Source organism: Acipenser ruthenus, chromosome 15 (assembly GCF_902713425.1).
Source record: "Acipenser ruthenus chromosome 15, fAciRut3.2 maternal haplotype, whole genome shotgun sequence".
NCBI classification, from domain to species: Eukaryota; Metazoa; Chordata; class Actinopteri; order Acipenseriformes; family Acipenseridae; genus Acipenser; species Acipenser ruthenus.
This window is the reverse complement of record NC_081203.1, coordinates 34,415,992-34,431,946: the sequence shown is the minus strand read 5'-3', so window position 1 is coordinate 34,431,946 and position 15,955 is coordinate 34,415,992. Positions and strand designations below refer to the sequence as shown.

The following is a 15,955-nucleotide window of genomic DNA, read 5'->3' as shown; positions in this document are numbered from 1 at the left end:
GATGAAGGGAGAGGAGTGGGAGCGAGAGAGAGAGGAGAAGAGATGAAGGGAGAGGAGTGGGAGAGAAGCATGGGGAGCAAGAGTGAGAGGAGAAGAGATGAAGGGAGAGGAGCGGGACAGAGGCATGGGGAGCGAGAGAGAGAGGGAGAAGAGATGAAGGGAGAGGAGCGGGAGAGAGGGAGAAGAGATGAAGGGAGAGGAGCGGCAGAGAGGCATGGGGAGCGCACAAGAGAGAGAGGGAGGAAGGAGGCAGTGTGGTCTAGTGATGAGAGCAGAGGGACTGGGAGGGGGAGGGAGGCAGTGTGGTCTAGTGGGTACTGTGAGGGTTAGGGGTTCAGCTGCAGTGCTGTGAGGGTTTGGGGTTCAGCTGCGGTGCTGTGAGGGTTTGGGGTTCAGCTGCGGTGCTGTGAGGGTTTGGGGTTCAGCTGCGGTGCTGTGAGGGTTATTAAATGAATAAATGTCATGATAGATGCCTGAACATGATTAGGGTTCTGTGAGGTTTTTGACAAATGAACACAGAGCGCCGCTTTCCTTATAAAAGTTCACCATACTAAATGTGCACTCTGTGTTTTTGCAGTGTTCCCATGGTTATATTATGCATTTACAAGTTTACCACAGTTTGCCATGTTTTATATATAAAACTCTCCCTATGCTTTATCATGCATTTGCTATGCTGTACTACACTTTGCTATGCTTTTGCAATGGTACTTTTCTCAGGTTTAACCCTGCCCTGCCTGCTCTGAACCGGCGCTGCTCCTCCAGCACTGGGTGTGTCTGTTGAAAGGATTCCTCTGTTGAATGTCTTCATCCTTTCTATTGAAGAGCACGCCCAGCCCAGGAAGGGGATCAGCGCCAGTCCTGTATCCAGAACATCCTAATTGAGTGCAGGTGCTGCTTCTCAAGAGCTGCATGGGAAGAACCTAAATCAAGCCTTAAACAAACACTGGAACAGAAGTTTGTCCGAAGCGCAGGGGAGCCCAGCCTTGTGTGTCTCTGCGTGTTTTACAGCTGCATATCTCCCAGGCAAACAAACCACTCCGCTACTGACAGCAAACCGAGTCATCGGCTCTGCTTGCATCGCCAGCGGTTTGCTTCTGTAGGAATGTAAACATGAAGTGTGTGCAACAGAGAGTGATCTCTTTTAAGTGCCTGTCCCTCCCGCCCTCCAGCCCACTCTCACAGTTCCTTCCTGTCCCTTCTCTCTTTCCCCCTCTCTCTCTATATCTGTGTGTGGGCCTGTCTATGTGTCTGTATCCATCTGTGTGTGTGTGTGTGTGTGTGTGTGCGCATGCATGCGATTGGTTTGTATTTTCCTCCGTCTGACTCGCAGATTCCCAGTTCAGAGTGAAGCGCAGAGCCTCAGTAATCTAATTTAATTAGCACTGAGGCTGTCTAATTGATTAGCAGAGCGCAGTAAATGAGGCTAATTACAGGGCTGAGCTGGGCAGGAGAGACAAACACACAGGACTGGAGGCGCTGGGAATGACAGGGGGCAAGCTACTGGGAGCTGAGGGAGGGTCAAATGCATATAGTGTAGATCAGTCTGACACTGGGGCTCTGGTGTGTGCAGTGTAGATCAGTCTGACACTGGGGCTCTGGTGTGTGCAGTGTAGATCAGTCTGACACTGGGGCTCTGGTGTGTGCAGTGTAGATCAGTCTGACACTGGGGCTCTGGTGTGTGCAGTGTAGATCAGTCTGACACTGGGGCTCTGGTGTGTACAGTATAGAATGTGCGCCCCCCTCCCCCACACACACACTTTCCAGTGCTCCCTCTCCCTCTCTGTGTCACAGCCTGTCCCCTCGCCCTCAGAGCTGCATTGTCTCTGTGGCCACAGTTCGGAACAATGAACAGTAATGAACAGTGTTGCTTTTCATTAGCGAGCGCTGCAGTTCAAAAGTGAACAGAACGACACATCCTGCCCTCCCCGTGCTCACTGACTGCTCCCCCCAACACCGAGGCTCCCCGCACAGCCACAGCCTGCTGGACACTACCCTGGCACATTCTTAAACATTGGTATTAGTAGTAATAGAGGCAGTATTGACAACAGCATTAATATTAACATTACTGTTCATTAATAAATGAGTTAGGCAGCGAGTCCGCTAGGTTTGTATAGTACCACATGGGTCTGTTCTCGAGCACGCTCTCTAAGTTAATTGCTGATGCAGCAAGCCTGTGAAGTTAGCAGGATGGATGTGGGGGAGAGAGACTCATCACCTCCCTTGCTCCATAACCCTCTCTCGACTCATCAAGAAAGAGGCTTTACAAGAAGAGAGAGAGAGAGTCCGCAAACTCATTCCAGGAGATCCACCCAGCTGGTTGCTATGGTGATTCAGCCGGTTGTCAAGGAGACAGTATCATCATTCCAGAACTGCTATGGCTCAGAGTTGTATTATAAAAAAAAAAGATCAACAGGTATTACTTGGATATCAGTGCAATAATCCTTTTATTAACTGGGTTATATTAGAAATACAAGGAATGCCATTCCTCCACCTCAAGAATAATCTTATACTCTCTGAACAGCCTCCCTCTGCTCTGTGCTGGTATAGAGAGATAGGGAGGCTCTTATACTCTCTGAACAGCCTCCCTCTGTGCTGGTATAGAGAGAGATAGGGAGGCTCTTATACTCTCTGGACAGCCTCCCTCTGCTCTGTGCTGGTATAGAGAGATAGGGAGGCTCTTATACTCTCTGGACAGCCTCCCTCTGCTCTGTGCTGGTATAGAGAGAGATAGGGAGGCTCTTATACTCTCTGGACAGCCTCCCTCTGCTCTGTGCTGGTATAGAGAGATAGGGAGGCTCTTATACTCTCTGGACAGCCTCCCTCTGCTCTGTGCTGGTATAGAGAGAGATAGGGAGGCTCTTATACTCTCTGGACAGCCTCCCTCTGCTCTGTGCTGGTATAGAGAGATAGGGAGGCTCTTATACTCTCTGGACAGCCTCCCTCTGCTCTGTGCTGGTACAGTATGATAGGAAGGCTCTTATATTCTCTTAATCTCCTTTCTTTGAATCTCCTCCTGCAAGGCGCTAGTGTATTTGAAAAACCCCTCAATAGTTTTGCTCCGATTTTACTGAAGTTACCCCCCCCCCCCCCCAATGATCTAATAGAGAGCGTCTATTGCAACGCTGTTAAAAATGGAAAGTGCTTTAAAACAACGCGAAAGCCAGCAAGGAGGCTCTACAAAACCACAGCCATGTAATCAACGCCTCCGTTTGCTTCTTATGTGTGAGACACACAAGACAGATGCCGATGGCAAGTAACATGATTACAAGATTGTGCGCACACACACGCGCACGCACGCACGCACACACACACACACACAGAGACGCACGCACGCACGCATGCACACACACACAGAGACGCACACACACACACACAGGGGTCTTTGATTCTCTGTACTGCTGCCCTCTCAATGAGAACAATAGAGTTTTCTTGCTGCCGATATAACTGACCATTGTGGAGCCGGTGCTGCCTGGCACACTGACACATTGCAGCTGCGCAGTGCACACTGCGGGCCCCTCTGTGTGTGCGTGAGGGACAGGAGTACAGGAGCTGTGCATGCTGCAGGTCTCTGTGTGTGTGTGAGGGGTACAGGAGCTGTGCACACTGCAGGCCTCTGTGTGTGTGCGTGAGGGACAGGGGTACAGGAGCTGTGCACACTGCGGGCCTCTCTGTGTGTGCATGAGGGGTACGGGAGCTGTGCACACTGTGAGCCTCTGTGTGTGCATGAGGGGTACAGGAGCTGTGCACACTGCAAGCCTCTGTGTGTGCATGAGGGGTACAGGAGCTGTGCATGCTGCAGGCCTCTGTGTGTGCATGAGAGGTACAGGAGCTGTGCACGCTGTGAGCCTCTGTGTGTGCATGTGGAGTACAGGAGCTGTGCACACTGCGAGCCTCTCTGTGTGTGCATGAGGGGTATAGGAGCTGTGCACACTGCAAGCCTCTCTGTGTGTGCATGAGGGGTACAGGAGCTGTGCACACTGCGAGCCTCTCTGTGTGTGCATGAGGGGTACAGGAGCTGTGCACACTGCGAGCCTCTCTGTGTGTGCATGAGGGGTACAGGAGCTGTGCACACTGCGAGCCTCTCTGTGTGTGCATGAGAGGTACAGGAGCTGTGCACACTGCGAGCCTCTCTGTGTGTGCATGAGAGGTACAGGAGCTGTGCACACTGCGAGCCTCTCTGTGTGTGCATGAGGGGTACGGGAGCTGTGCACACTGCGAGCCTCTCTGTGTGTGCATGAGGGGTACGGGAGCTGTGCACACTGCGAGCCTCTCTGTGTGTGCATGAGGGGTACAGGAGCTGTGCACACTGCGGGCCTCTGTGTGTGCATGAGGGGTACAGGAGCTGTGCACGCTGCGGAGAGAGAGAAAGAGACCAGTAAAAGCACTACCCTGGTTTGGGGCTCAGTATTGAGTGCTTTCAAACATTTAAAAAATCCAGACCTCCTGCTCTTCTGTTAGCGTCACTTACATTTTCACTGCTCTCCTCCTCATCATGTAGTTTCCTTTCTAAAGCACTCCACCTCTGAGCTCTCTGTGAACCCCAATGCACAGAGGGTTGGAGTGTGGCACTATAGGGCAGCCCCCCCCCCCACCTCCCTCCTTTGCCAGGTAGGTCTACAGTTAAGGTGTTGCAAATCAGCCTCTTAGTTCCTTCATTTCCCAACAGATTCCTTTGAATTAATTCCAGTTTAATATAACCTTGCCCTGGTCTGCTCAGGGTTATTTTGAGTTTGAGAAGGGGACCAGTTATCAAGTCAAACCTCTCATTTCAACAGACTGGTATGGTATTCACTCAGCAGTGATGATGAATACCAGAACAGACAGAACAGCAACCTTCCAGTTTAACATTGGAGGCCAATGACACAACCCTCTTCTTAATTCCCCACTGTGTTGCTGGGCAGAGCCTATTTTAATTCCCCCCCCCAGGCTGGTCACACGCTCCGAGATTAAACAGAGTCCGCCGAACAATCGTCCTCATTGAACCAGTCCCAGGAATGTCAGCGATCCGGCCGCGTGACTCCCCACGCTGCCATGGGAACGGAGAACCCCAGGGGTCTGGGATCTGGGACTAGCCAGCAAAATATAAACCCACCAGACTGTGTGTAGTGCCGAGCGAAGCTGTGCAGTGCCGAGTGAAGCCGGGCACGGAGGAGGAGTCAGGCCTGGTGGTGGTGAGAACACTCCCCCTTCACTTCTTACTGTAGGGTCCATCCTGACCTGCGACAGCACGCTGAAATTCTCTCTCTCTCTGGGCACCCTCCAATACCACCACCCAACCAACTTATTTTTTTCTGGCCAGGTGCTCCGCAGTGCATGTCGACAGTCTACTGCTCCCTGGTGGACTGCCTCAAGCTCACCAGGTGGGAGATGTCAGCGTTTCAACTGCATCTGTTAAGAAACTGAGAAGTGAGCTCCAGGGAGAAGAGAAGGAGACAGCTCCAGGGTGGAGATGAGAAGAGAGCTCCAGGGAGGAGAGAAGTGAGTTCCAGGGAGAAGAGGAGAAGTGAGCTCCAGGGAGGAGGAGACAGCTCCAGGGTGGAGATGAGAAGAGAGCTCCAGGGAGGAGGAGAAGTGAGCTCCAGGGAGGAGGAGAAGTGAGCTCCAGGGAGAAGAGGAGAAGTGAGCTCCAGGGAGGAGGAGAGAGCTCCAGGGTGGAGGAGAGAGTTCCAGGGTGGAGATGAGAAGAGAGCTCCAGGGAGGAGGAGAAGAGAGCTCCAGGGTGGAGGAGAGAGCTCCAGGGTGGAGATGAGAAGAGAGCTCCAGGGTGGAGATGAGAAGAGAGCTCCAGGGTGGAGATGAGAAGAGAGCTCCAGGGAGGAGGAGAAGAGAGCTCCAGGGTGGAGATGAGAAGAGAGCTCCAGAGTGGAGGAGAGAGTTCCAGGGTGGAGATGAGAAGAGAGCTCCAGGGTGGAGGAGAGAGCTCCAGGGTGGAGATGAGAAGAGAGCTCCAGGGAGGAGGAGAAGAGAGCTCCAGGGTGGAGGAGAGAGCTCCAGGGTGGAGATGAGAAGAGAGCTCCAGGGAGGAGGAGAAGAGAGCTCCAGGGAGGAGGAGAAGAGAGCTCCAGGGAGGAGGAGAGAGCTCCAGGGTGGAGATGAGAAGAGAGCTCCAGTTCAATTCCTGTTACAGGAGTGGAGGATACTGCACACAACTTCAAAACAAAAATGCTTTAAAAAATCAAGCTAACCAACAGCAATGGACAGAAACCCGAGCGCACACGTCATCATTCTGAGAAATTAACGGGTTTTAATGAAAGGGTTGTTTTTACTGTACTTTCAAGATTCAGATCATTCACCACGGGAAAAAAATAATAATACATTTCAATGGAATCTCCCATTTGAATACTGACCTAAACCAAAATAATAAAAAAAATCACGCAGTGATTAAACGAGCTGCATCGACCACAACACACATTCCTAGGCATCAGTATTTGAATATCTAGGATTAAAAAGGTACCCCCATCCTAAAACATGGAGGGACATTACAGTTCCCATTGCAGTAACACGGCAGACAGAAAATACAGAATTCTTAAAACGTATAAAACTGCAATTTGTCTCGAATAGAAAGCGCGTGATACAAGGATCGACTGTTAGCAAACAAACAATGGATGCAGCAGCAACAGCTCTCCAGCGTGTAATAGCAGACAGCGACGCGGATACCGTGCAGATCAAATATCAGCGTGGTGTCGGGACAATCCGTGGAAACGAAAAAGCCTTGTGTCGAGGTGTACAGAAACATGCAATCAAATCCCAAATTTAGACATCAGCATTAAAATTAATTTAAAAAGCTCTGAAATCCTCGAAGAAGCGATCAGATGCTTTGGTCAGTCCCGGAGACGCGTTTCTGACTCGGAGCAGCCCGCCTCGCACGGGTCAGCGGATTCCAGCGCGGCGTGGCTGTGAGCGGCAGGAATGTGCTGAGCTGGTGGCGGCCCGACTTTCCGCTGATCTCGCAACTTCATTGCAAGAAAGGAAAGCCGTATTCTGCAGCACGGGCAGCAGGACGTTTCTAAATGCGAGGGTCACAGGGGTCTGGTATTGTGGGCTCTGTCAGCAGCTGGAATTTTATACCGTTAAAAAAAAAGAGCTGCAAACCCGTCATGCCAGTAACTGGTTCCACTTTCCTCCCATTAAGGCGCTGCGGTGAGATTCGCTATACCTCCACGCGAGGATGATTAGGCTGTGCAAGAGTATTTAACGCATTCAGTCACTCAGGAACTATTACATTCTCTGCGCTGAATCACACTCAGAACGGTTTAAATTCAGCAGGGATTTCATTGTTACAACCATAATCACACTGGAACACAGCTGCTGTTCAGCGGGCCTTCGTCTCATATCTCTCTTCCTGCAATATTATTATTATTATTATTATTATTTGTTTATTTAGCAGACGCCTTTATCCAAGGCGTCTTACAGAGACTAGGGTGTGTGAACTATGCATCAGCTGCAGAGTCACTTACAATTACGTCTCACCCGAAAGACGGAGCACAAGGAGGTGAAGTGACTTGCTCAGGGTCACACAATGAGTCAGTGGCTGAGGTGGGATTTGAACCGGGAACCTCCTGGTTACAAGCCCTTTTCTTTAACCACTGGACTATAACAGTTTCCTGTGCGCAACACTTGGTCCCCATTTTTCGTGATTTTGGAGGAAATTAATTGCTTGTAAATCCCTAGTACCGGCACAAATTGTACTAACGCAACAGTTTGTCGCTTATCCATTCATCCCCCCCCCCCCCCCCCTACCCCCACCCCGCACACTCGCAGACATTAACAGCGTCAAACGCCGCCTCTCTCTCTCTCGGCTTCACTAAAATAATAGAGATCACTCGTATTGTATTCTGCATCTTTTTACAATCTAAGAGAGACCACAGGCTCCCCCTTGTGGCTTTGGGAGGGACTTCAGCATTCAAAAAATACAGGAAAGACCAGCCCTGGTTCTGCTCCTGTTCCATTTTCAGTGTAGTGAATAAATACATTTAACAAAAACAAACAAACAAACAAACAAACAAACACCACACACACAGAACCACAAGACGACCAGATTACCAAGCATCCCTTTTATTAAAATTGATCAGTATTCATTAAATTAGCAACAATAAAACAGAGTGTTGACTGGAGAGTAAAGACAATGACCCTTCTCCACCCCCAGCCCCACACACCCCAATAATCAAACACTCCTCTGCCTGTGTACCTTCAGGCACCTCATGACTGTGTGCCTAGACTGCGTTGGATTCCAGTGCCGCTGCCTTGCTATCAGAGCTCCTGGTCAAGGTGGGACCAAACCGCCAGCACAAGAAAAATCCTGAAACCGTCTCTGCATAAAACCCAGCAGAGCCGGGCTTTCAGAACCCAGGGGACCCGACAGACAGACCCATTCTGTTCAGAAAAAGGGTGCAAAAAATAGTGTATAAACCCAAAGAGGTCGTTTTAAAAAAGGAAACAGCTGATTGCTATAAAACTAAACTCTGAAGCCGCCTTGTGTGTATCAGTAGCTGAGCCCTGGAGACAGAGAGAAGGAGAGAGGGGTGTGGAGACGGAACAATCTGTTCAGTGTTCATGACTAAAATCAGGGAGGAGGAGGAGGAAGGTGACAGAGAGAGGAAGGTGACTCTGAAGTAAGGCTCAATTCGGCAGGTGGTTGTATCAATGGCTGTTTATATCTCTGCTGTGTTGGGTTTGTCTTCGTTCTGAAAGAGAATTGAAACACAAAATCAGCTTTATAAAAAAAAAAAAGCAACAGAGACCATTTTGTACAGCTGCCCTGACCTACAAAGAGTCTGACAGAGTGAGATGCAAGTCTACGCGATCACCGTTTCCTTCCCACGGTCCTGGATGTACATCCACCTTAAACCCTTTCTTGCAGGTGGTTTAAGTCTCAATTTCAAGTCTCAATTTTCATGCTGAGCATGTGAGCCAACGCTGGATTGCAGTTTTGGTTGCAAGACACGCTTTTTCCTGCTAGATTGTAGAGCATCCTTCTTGTCCACTCAATACTAGTCCACTCTTTCCCCTTTCTAGTCCTGTCCCTGACCCCTTGCACCACTCTCTTCTTGTCCTCCCTTGTTTCCCTCCCTTTCATCTTACCCTCTCGTACCCCCCTCTCTCGTCTCCTACCCTCTCGTACCCCCCCTCGTCTCCTACCCTCTCGTACCCCCCCTCTCATACCCCCCTCTCGTCTCCTACCCTCTCGTACCCCCCTCTCTCGTCTACCCTCTCTCTCGTCTCCTACCCTCTCGTACCCCCCTCTCTCGTCTACCCTCTCTCTCGTCTCCTACCCTCTCGTACCCCTCTCTCGTCTCCTACCTTCTCATACCCCCCTCTCGTCTCCTACCTTCTCATACCCCCCTCTCGTCTCCTACCCTCTCGTACCCCCCTCTCGTCTCCTACCCTCTCGTAACCCCCTCTCTCGTCTCCTACCCTCTCGTACCCCCCTCTCTCTCGTACCCCCTCTCTCACCCCCTCGTGCCCCTTGCTGAGCTGCTGCTTGACACTCTGCAGGAGCTGCTGCAGCTCCATCACTGTCTGGTTGAGCCCGGATGCCATCATCATCTTGCGGTCCGTCTCCTCCTATATCAGAGAGAGAGAGGGAGAGGGAGAGGGAGATCTGAGCGTCACTCATCCTCGAATCATCAGACTCCGACACGTTAACCCTAGAGCTCCAATAGCCCTCCCGAGCCCACTCTTTATAGAAGTAAAACCCCACGTATGGCTGGTTTCACAGTTTAAAAACAGATCTTTTTAATAATAAATGTTTGAGACACCATTCCCAACACACACGTAAGGCAGTAGCTCTCAGAATGAGACTAGACAGACCCCCCAGTCTGACGCTCTGTATCTGGGATTGCAGCAGCAGAGTGGTGTGAGCAAGTGTGCCGGGGTGCGCTGGGCACTTACCCTCTCCGTGGCGAGGGTGCTGTTCTCAATCAGGCTCGCCTGGCCCGTCTCTTTGAGGATCTCTGCCTGGATCAGGTCCAGACCCTGCTGTGCCTGTGATAAGGGAGCCCAGTGTTCATATACATGTGCATTTATTAATACGAACCCGATCTAACACAGGGATGCAAATACGACTCCCATTGCATAGCAGTTTGATCCCCTCCTGGTTTTACTGTGCGTTTAAGACTACTCCCCTGAGCTTGTTCCCACTGTGGTTGTATTAACACCTGGGATGAATGAAACTACCATGCAATAGGAGTCTTACTTCCACCCCTGGAACAGATTCTATACAAGGGGTGTTAGTTTCCAATTCAGTTTAAACTAAAACAGGTTTAGACGTTTACATTAACATACTGAGAATGTTTGTTACATCATAAAAAGCCCTCTGTTTTTTTGTATATGGTGGCTGTTTATAGCCTTTAAATTGTATATGGCACGGACACACATTGAATGAAAAAAATTGGCTTACACAGTACACTTCCTGTTATGCAAACATTTAACACTTGTTTAAATTTCTGAACTATTAAAGCAGCCCTCGTGTTCAGTAAGGCTCAAGCGGGACGAAACAAAAAAACAAGTCCCTGTGTTCTCTCCAGGTTTGAAGGGGTAGGGTAGGGTCCAGGTTTGAAGGGGTGGGGTAGGGGTTGGTGGGGTTAGAGTCCACGTTTGAAGGGGTGGGGTAGGGGTTGGTGGGGTTAGGGTCCACGTTTGAAGGGGTGGGGTAGGGGTTGGTGGGGTTAGAGTCCACGTTTGAAGGGGTGGGGTAGGGGTTGGTGGGGTTAGGGTCCAGGTTTGAAGGTGCTCACCTTGTGCAGATCACCTGCCACTTTGTGCCGCTCCCTCTCCTCCGCTTCCAGCTTGGAAAGCGTCTCTTTCAGCTGGGTTTTCAACTGAAACAAACAGACGAGAAGTCAAGGCAATTAACATACTACAGCAACCACTGGGAGGGATATGAAAGAGCACAGGGAATAAACACAGGAACCACAGAGCAGGAAGACAAAGTGTAGCCGGGTTAGTAGCGAGGGTGAACAAAGGGATGGAAACAAGACTCCTACTGCACAGCATTTTCACCCATTCCAGGTTTTACTAGCAGCTTTATGCGCCACAGTGTGTACAGGTAACAAGCTCAGTTGTGTCTTGTTAAACTCATAGTAAAACCAGGAATGGATCAACCTGCTATGCAATGGGAATCACTGAGAATACTTGACTCGACCCACAACCAAAAACTGGGGATTAAAGGGGTAAAAGCCAGCGCCCCCAAATTAACACCCAGTTTGGACTGTGAAGCAGCACACACCTCAGCACAGCATTAGCAGGCTGCAATGAATCCCCAGGACCCCAGAAACGAAGCCGTCTCTCTGCTGCTGCACCACGAGATCCATTTCTCAAAGGCTGGAGTAAATGAAGCGCTGAGCAGCACGGAGGCTCTCTACGCTGCCCGAGGGCAATCGTGTGAGAAATTCAGCCTGGGGCTTCATTCCAATTCAACACGGATTTAGGACTGAAGACTAAAAGGGAAGGCAAGTGACCTTTTTTATTCTTGTAATTAAAAGTGTTTGTGCAACAGCTTCTCACTGCTGCAAACCCTGGGCTTTTCTTTCAGGATCAGGCAGGGACTGTGCACTGCGGATCTGAAGAGCTGTGAAAACCTTGGAATGTGAGCGTGTTCAGCTTGATCACAGAAAGAGGCCGATTCAATAAAGCTGTAGGATTTGTATTGGCTGAACAACAAGGGATAGGAATGCAGTGCAAATTACAGCTTCAAATGCCATTGCAGTTTGTTTTTTTCTTTTCTTTATGGCGTTTGCAAATCACCCAGAGTGGTTCTTATTGCAAAAACTATGGTTTTAAATATATTTTATGAATACAATGCAATTGATTCAACTAACTACAGTAACGTTAATAACAATAGACATGGGCTTGATTAATAGAGTGTGGCTGTGCGGAGGTACACAATATTAGTAATAATGGACACCTGTACATAAGGCTGCAATTCCTTTGAGAGTTTTTGGTGACTGGTACAAATCACAAGCTACCTCAAATATCAACAATGTTTGAAATCGGTTTTCGCATGTTGGAGATGTTTTGTGTTTAACTAGAGGCTGCAGAGCTCAGTCTTATTACCTTACAGGGGTCACACCTGCAGACAGGGCTGTACACACCTGCAGTTCAAGCAGACGGGAACGCAGCATTACACCGAGCTCCAGTAACAGAGCAGGGAAGCGTGAGCTGCAAGCTGCACAGCTGTTCTACTGAGGGCAGAGGGGTGGAGCCAGCGTATCAGAGTGCAGGATTTAAACCTGCTGTCTTACAAATACACCACGTGACTAATGAATCCACTGTCCAATCTACCTAGAAGCTAATACACAAGGATAAAACAGTCTAATGCTAACGTTTTTCTGTCTGGGATGCCAGCTTTAGCACAGGTGGACCTGGTTGGTTAGGAAGAATAATCGCTATTGAGATACTGATCCCAACGTGTGTGTCGTGAATGGAAAGCAGTGCTGATGGATCTATGAAATCAGTATCACTTTGCAGGCAGACAGCGTTATTAAAAAAAAGGGAAAGTAAATTCAATGCGGCTGTTAGTTCTGGTGTGAGTACTTTGTCAGGGCTGGCCATATCAGGTACCTAGAGAGTGTGCTAAAATCAGGACATCAATCTGTGCCATATTATTTTTTCCCCCTTTATCTGCACAGTCTACCCAGCATACTACAGACTGGACGTGAGCACAACGTGCACGGCAAAGCAACGCAGACCGAAACTCAATATTTAAGACCGGGCTGGAACTCTCCCAAATGGTACAAGTACTGCCTGGCCAGCCCTGCTGTGACTCTGTGCGCTGCGTTAGTGAGAGTGTAGTGTGGCTCCTCTACCTAGCGCGGGGTCCCCAGGGTGTCTACAGCACAGCAGTCTTACCAAGTTCAGCTCTTCATTCTGTCTGACTGCTTCAGAGTAAGAACCATCAAGTTTGCTCTGCAATTCAGTCAACAGATCTTTCAGCTGAAATAAAGTTTAAAACCTGGGTTTAGATGCCAGCTCAGGGAGGCGCCCGCCTCTGTGCTGCAGTAAGAGAACAGGGGTACGAAAAAAACTTAGTTTGAATGGAATTGTTCAATTAAAAAAACACACACACACACACAGAGTTATAAAAGAAACGCTTTTGGTCTTTGCAGTAAAGAAGAAAAAATTCTGTGAGGGCAATTACCAACACACCTAAAACAGACGGGAGCAGCTTGGAAACTCACCTCTCTGACCTCCGAAACATAGGTGGCACTCTCTTGTTCTGCCTTCTCCAACTGAAACTCAAGATGCTGCCTCTCCTGCCTCAGCTGAAAAAAACCAGAAACAGGCCCACATTACAGGGGGACTCGAGATCTGGGAACATCCCCTTCCCCCCAGAAATAAAACCTGCAGCGGCGAGTCTGCTCCACTCACAATCTCCAGCTCCCTGCTGTCTGCACACAGCCTCTCCACCTCCTTCTCCAGCCCCGTCACCTTCAAATGCATCTGAAACAAGAGGTGCAGGTTTCACATGTAAATACCCTAACCAGGATACAGAACCCCAACCCTAAACAGGATTCAGAACCCTAACCAGAATACAGAACCTTAACCAGGATACAGAACCCCAACCCTAACCAGGATACAGAACCCCAACCCTAACCAGGATACAGAACCCTATCCCTAACCAGGATACAGAACCCCAACCCTAACCAGGATACAGAACCCCAACCCTAACCAGGATACAGAACCCCAACCAGGATACAGAACCCCAACCAGGATACAGAACCACACTCTGGATACGCATCTTGTTGTAAAAGGGGATCCTGACAAGACAGAAGCAGAACTAAAAAAATCCAATGAACTGCTCTCACCTGTCTCAGCTCGCTCTGCGACACCTCCAGCTTCACTCTCCAGCGGGACTCCTCCTGCTCCACGCTGCTCTGCAGTCTCTGCAGGATCCCCTCCTGTGGACACGGGGCAACACACAGTCACACACCTGGTTATCTCTTTGCACCCCAAGACCCTGAACAGCACCAGATACGAGGGCGTCCGAACTCTGATGGAGAGTCTCTGCAGCACGATGAGGCAAACGCTCCCCCCACCCCCAAAGACGATATCACTCACTAACCCTCGGGATGAGAGCACAAAGTCCACAACAGCACTGCCTGCGCGGCCCCTAGCGGAGCAACATGGCGCAACCACGATTCGAATCGGCAAGCTCCCGACTGTGTGGCTAACCCTGCTCTCCACACCGTGGTCACTTCACTAGGTGAGCCACTGAACTCAACAGCAGCAGATCTTAAGACTGCTTTAATTAGTGAACCTGCTGATTAACAAACCCACCGCTGTTTGTACCACCTTGTAGCGTCTGAATCCGTATTTAAACGCTGCCCTTACCGTCTCTGCCAGCACTTTCTTGTACGTCTCGCAGTCCTTCTGCATAATCCTGTGGAGCTCCTCCGATTCCCTCAGCTTCTCCTCCAGCAGCTGGGAAACAACATCATTAATAAGACACACTAAATAAAACCACCACCACCAACACCAGCTCCATGACAAAATGAGAATACTGCTGGACTGCATACCTTTGAGTCTTCAGGTTTTGATGCCAGAGTCTCCTTCGCAGCTGTTTCAAACTCCTGCAGCCACTCCTGATGGTTCTGCAGAAAGAAAAAATAATAATAATAATAATAATAATAATAATAATAATAATAATAATAATCATCCAATCAATACTACTTTATTTTTTAACCCTTTTACGCATGAGATACTGAAAATAGCTTTAAAAAATAAACTGGTCTGGTCACAAAATAAATGCGTTTTTCACTGAACATTTATTCAATGTTCTTCCACGTTTTTACGTGGGGAAACATGGCATCCTCATAGAGGCTATGATGCATTGGCATCTTCCATTTTTCCCCCATTAAAGACCAGAAGAGGGTTTTGTTTCCGTCCCCATATGAGGCTATCATGCATGCAGGACTACGTGGTCTCAGTGTTCATAAGGTTGAGAACAAGTTTGGTTCTGATTTTGTATTTGACATCGCTCTCTTCACAGGCACTGCAGTCCACGTGTGCGAGGGAAGGGAGGTGCCAGTCACCTGTTTGTGTGGCAGGGGCAGGCTGGGGAACAGTCTGTGAAGTGCCTCTCGTGTCTGCATCTCCATCGAGGCCAGCGCCTTCTGACCCTCCTGTGGAAACAGGACAGCCTCTCATCAGGCACACAGAGCACACTGCAAATCATGGGATAATCTACATTGCACATCTTAAAGCATTTCCCAGCACTGGAGATTTTAGAGCATTTCCCAGCACTGGAGATTTCAGAGCATTTCCCAGCACTGGCGAGTGCATCGACAACGTATTTCTAGGAGTAATCTTCGGAAAACCACAGATGCATTTGATGCAAACCGGGGTTATTCCCAAGTGCTGTAAAATGTTTTTTTTTTTTAAAGTTATGGATGAACTTCTTGGGCACCTGTAATACACACAAATGAAACAAGTATAACAGCCTCTACTGAAGAGACCAGTTTTACATGCGCTGCAGCTTCTGAGCAAATTAAGAGATTGTTGGAACAAGGTGCAGCCACTCTGCTCAGTAACCCTCTGCTGGCTGTGTTGCATGCATCACTTTCTAAGTAGTGCTGAAGGGTGCAGGAAATCTTCTAAAAATCACAAAAAAAAGCTAAGAGGATTAGATTGTTTAGCAAAGGAATAGGAGGAGATGCGTTTTAATCCAGTGGGAACAGCAAAGTTGGGAGGATAGAGATATATATATATATATATATATATATAAACAAATGCACAAAACAATTATTTGGATAAGCGCTCCACAGGTGAGAGTCACCGGTGTCGATCAGGCTGATTTACCATTCCGAGTGAAACAAGAGAAGAAACAGCTGCTGGGGTTTGTGTGGATCGCTGTTCTCCACAGTCATAAGAAAAGCAAGCAGCTGTTTCTTCACCTGTTTCGTTTGAATGGTAAAATCAGCCCGATCAACACCAATGACCCTCAACTATTTATTAT

The 15,955-nt window shown here is 49.0% G+C and overlaps 1 protein-coding gene across 11 annotated transcripts in view; it reads right to left on the bottom strand.

Moving 5' to 3' along the window:
• Positions 1-8,039: 8,039 nt before the first annotated feature.
• Positions 8,040-15,955, bottom strand: part of LOC117413296 (kinectin-like) — a 33,110-nt gene continuing 25,194 nt past the window's right edge. For 7 of the 11 annotated variants that reach the window (XM_058986536.1, XM_058986544.1, XM_058986538.1 and 4 more), the window contains 11 exons: positions 15,033-15,122; positions 14,517-14,591; positions 14,332-14,421; positions 13,806-13,898; positions 13,369-13,440; positions 13,179-13,262; positions 12,850-12,933; positions 10,737-10,820; positions 9,892-9,984; positions 9,442-9,564; positions 8,040-8,684 (listed from right to left, as the gene is read on the bottom strand). In XM_058986536.1, the coding sequence (XP_058842519.1) occupies positions 8,652-8,684; positions 9,442-9,564; positions 9,892-9,984; positions 10,737-10,820; positions 12,850-12,933; positions 13,179-13,262; positions 13,369-13,440; positions 13,806-13,898; positions 14,332-14,421; positions 14,517-14,591; positions 15,033-15,122 (921 nt within the window). In that variant the 3' untranslated portion in view covers positions 8,040-8,651. Of the gene's footprint in view, positions 8,685-9,441; positions 9,565-9,891; positions 9,985-10,736; positions 10,821-12,806; positions 12,934-13,178; positions 13,263-13,368; positions 13,441-13,805; positions 13,899-14,331; positions 14,422-14,516; positions 14,592-15,032; positions 15,123-15,955 lie in introns of those variants that run through there. The other 4 variants (XM_058986543.1, XM_058986546.1, XM_058986539.1 and 1 more) reach the window with 3 other exon arrangements.